Source organism: Buceros rhinoceros, unplaced genomic scaffold (genome assembly GCF_000710305.1).
Source record: "Buceros rhinoceros silvestris isolate BGI_N320 unplaced genomic scaffold, ASM71030v1 scaffold40513, whole genome shotgun sequence".
Classification (NCBI taxonomy): Eukaryota; Metazoa; Chordata; class Aves; order Bucerotiformes; family Bucerotidae; genus Buceros; species Buceros rhinoceros.
Window position 1 is genome coordinate 3,045 of NW_010406114.1, and position 3,561 is coordinate 6,605.

The following is a 3,561-nucleotide window of genomic DNA, read 5'->3' on the forward strand; positions in this document are numbered from 1 at the left end:
GCCCCCTCCCTCCCACCCCATCCCCTCTGCTCCTGCGTTAAGCGATCTCTTTGATTCTGCGGATGTAGTTGTGAAGCTCTTCGGGGTCTTGCAGCCCCATGTCCTGGCAGACCCACTCCAAGTCCTCCTCATCGGCGATGGGGATGGAGTTGTAGGCCAGTTCGTCAGAGGGCAGTGTGGCAAAGGTGGTGAACTTCACCCGCTTCCGTTTGGAGGTGGGCGAGTTGAGTGGGTCCTCGCTCTGGTCCCGCGTGGAGCCCCCTGAGGAACCATCCCCACGGCCATGGACCTGGCTCTGCACACTGGTCTGTGAGCTGCCGCTGCTGTGGTGGTCCCCATGGCAGCCGGTCTGGACGGTTTCCAGGGGGTTCCCGGGTGGAGCCCCCTGAGGAACCATCCCCACGGCCATGGACCTGGCTCTGCACACTGGTCTGTGAGCTGCCGCTGCTGTGGTGGTCCCCATGGCAGCAGGTCTGGACGTTTTCCAGGGGGTTCCCGGGGCTCTCGGGCTGGGGGGAGAGGTCATTGTGAGCCCGCAAGGGCTGCCCGTTGCCCAAGAAGACCCAGTGGTGGGAATGGTCCATGTTGGTCTGGCCTTCAGGCGGGATGCGTTTGTGCCGGTATTTCAGCACAAAGACAATACAGTTGATGAGGAAGACCAAGATGGCCAGGCAGAAGACGCCCAGGAGGGCGTACATGCCTATCTCCAGGTCCGTCAGCCCCCTGGTCACCTGGACAAAGCCAGTGGGAATGGTGGGGAAGTCCTCAGTGGGGTGAGATGCGCTGGACATCTTACTGTCCTCACTCGGCTCTGCTTTCCTCTCCACCTCTGCCCGCAGGGTGGTGCTCGCCCCCGTCTCTGCCAGCCCTGGCTTGCTGGGCACGTGGTCGTAGTCATAGGTTGGGTCCTCCTCGGACCCAAAGTGGACCCGCACGCTGGCCAAGGCTGTGAAGAGCACGCTCTTGCGCTTAGTTTTCTGGCAGCTCTCGCAGATGACCAGCTCAGCCCGCAGCAGCTCCCCCGCGCCCTCGCTCTCCGCCACCACCAAGGGGAATGCCCGGTCCTGAGTCACCGAGACCACCTTCTCGTCCAGGCTGCTCACCACCAGGTTGTAGTCCTTGGGGTCGTAGAGGGAGAGGGGGACCGTGGTGCCGTCGCTGTAGGAAATCCACAGGCTCAGGAGCGCTTCCTGCAGGACCAACACAGGCACCGGTTGCCCAGCACGATGCCAGTCCCACCTGCCCCTGCTGTCCATCCCTCCATCCATCCCTCTTCCTTTGCACCCTTGTCGACCACTCCACCCAATTCACCCTTTATCCCTCCATCATCCGTCTTGTTCCTTCCAACCATCACCTAGTTTTTCTCTTTTCCTTCTTTGACCCTCAGTGTTCCCCATGCTTGCCCAGGCTCACCCCAAATTTCAGCTCCAGAGGTGCCAGATGTGGCTACCAGAGCTGGACTGAGAACTGTACAGAATCTCTTCCAGACCGCTTTGTCCCCATGGTTGTCCCCAGGCTGGGCAGAGTTGGTTCATAGGTCTGTGTGAAGGTTTCTGGGGTGCTTTGGGGTCACCAGCGTGTCTGGAGGACAGTGGGTGCTGTGGGGGCCTGGGATGACTGTGGGCAGTAGTGGTTTGCAGATGGAGCCCTCAGCACACCCCAAGTTCCCCACCAGTCCCCCCAAGCCTGAATGCACCCTCCTGGCCTCACCTGCTTGAAGAAGCTGAGGGTCTGCTGCACGGACGTGCGGGCAATGATGGTGTGGCTATTGCCGGGGCTGGGGTGGAGGGACAGCGAGAGGCTGGAGACCACCTGGGCCTTCAGGTCTGTGATGCTGACCTTCTCCTCCGCCACTGTCACCAGTGTCTCACCCAACACCGCCTCCATGAGCGGGGACACGACCTGCAGAGGACGAGGGTTCCCGTCACCACCTGCCACCCCCAGCCAAGCTGGCAGAGGTGGGGAAAGGCAGCGGGGGGTACCTTGAAGAGCGTGGTGCCCGGCTCCCTCCCAGCCAGCGTGAAGCTGTCCACCATGTGGGCCACCCGCGGGTCGTCCACGCGCATGAAGTCGCTGACCAGATCGGTGACCTCCACCAGCCAGTCGGGCCCCAGCATGGTGACCACCTGCCCCGTGCCCTCTGCTGCCGTGGTGTGGAACTGGGTGAAGACCTGCAGCGTGGTGTGCTGGTACTGCAGGGTACAGCCCCGGCTCTGCTTCCGCTCCTCTTCATCCTCCTCGTGCTCGCTGTCCCGCACCGACCTGCGGGACAGGGCAGTGGGTGGGCAGTGCTACCAAGGTCCCCACTGCCATAGCTCTTCAGCCCCCCCGGGAAAGGAGAGGGGTGACCAGGGAGGGAGAAATGCAGGGTCACAAAAGAAATGATGGCTTCTGGCCAAAAGAGGCCTGTTACCCATGAGGTCTCTGAGGGCTTTAGCAGCACGTGGTAACAGGGTTGCCAGCATCTCTGCCCCTTAACCAGCTGACAGGACAAGCCATCTCTGGTTGGGATGGACACCTGGGGGTCTCTAGACCTCAAAGCAGGGCTAACTTTGGAGCTTGGCTGCTCCCGGCCTCATCCGGGGAAGTTTTGAGCATTGTCAAGGATGGATGTTCCCCATCAGCTCCAGCATTTGACCAACCTCATAGTGAAATTTTCTTCCTTCCATACAAACATGCAACCACTGGCCCTGATCTCTCACTGTGGACTCCTGAGATGACTCTGGCTCCATCAGCTTTTAAACCCCCTCATAAAGCAGCTGAACAAGGCAGCTAGGCCACCACCACCACCTTCACCATGCCTTCTCCAGGCAGGAAAGACCCCAAGCATCGTGCCTCTGCAACACCCACCTCCTGTCTGGCAGGATGGGCACCCTCCAGCCCTTCACTTGGCTCAACCGGGCGTCCAAGAGCTCGATGTGCAGCGGCAGTTTGGGCACCCACACCGTCATTTCCAGCGGGGCAGAGAGGTGCTCGTAGGTGAAGGTGACCCGGGCACTCATGGAGCCCCGCGACTCCTTCCCGCTGACGAAGACATAGTCACAGCTGCTGGAGACCTGGGGGAGAAGGGAGGATGGGAGGTCGCAGTGATCCCACAGACACACCAGAGGTCCTGGCTGGAGGGCGCCTGCAGTGTGGGAAGTGCTGAGGGGCAGAACATCACCCAGCACACACTCGGTTAAAGGTGGCCCAGGAGCGGGGATGTCCCTCCTCCCCAGGGTCCCTGCTCAGAGGTGTGGACACCCACACCATGGCCATAACATGTATCTCTCCCCGCCCAGCTCCTCTGCCAGACCTTGCAGGGATCTTCAGCTTCTTTGGCCCCTGCACCGAATTGCACCCTGGTACTGTGCTCCAGCTGGGGGCACCCCCAGGGCTTCGCAGAGCTGCAAATCGTTCATCCTGGACATTTGCCCCAAAATCTCCCCCACTCACATCCGGAGGGTGCAGGCACCAAACACAGACCAGACATGTGGCTGCATATAGGTACCCACCGGCGCCTTGTCCCCATCCCTCCTGCCAAACCCAGAAGAACTTCCCAGAGTCCATCTGGATCGTCCC

At 61.0% G+C, this 3,561-nt stretch overlaps 1 protein-coding gene across 1 annotated transcript; it reads right to left on the reverse strand.

Moving 5' to 3' along the window:
* Nucleotides 1-37: 37 nt before the first annotated feature.
* On the reverse strand, nucleotides 38-3,127 carry TMEM132E (transmembrane protein 132E; the record flags this gene model as incomplete). The annotated part of the gene is made up of 5 exons (XM_010133960.1): nucleotides 38-289; nucleotides 414-1,190; nucleotides 1,711-1,902; nucleotides 1,983-2,262; nucleotides 2,851-3,127. Coding segments are annotated over 5 exons (1,778 nt in total), but the record flags the coding sequence as incomplete, so codon positions are not given.
* Between the last annotated feature and the right edge of the window lie 434 nt (nucleotides 3,128-3,561).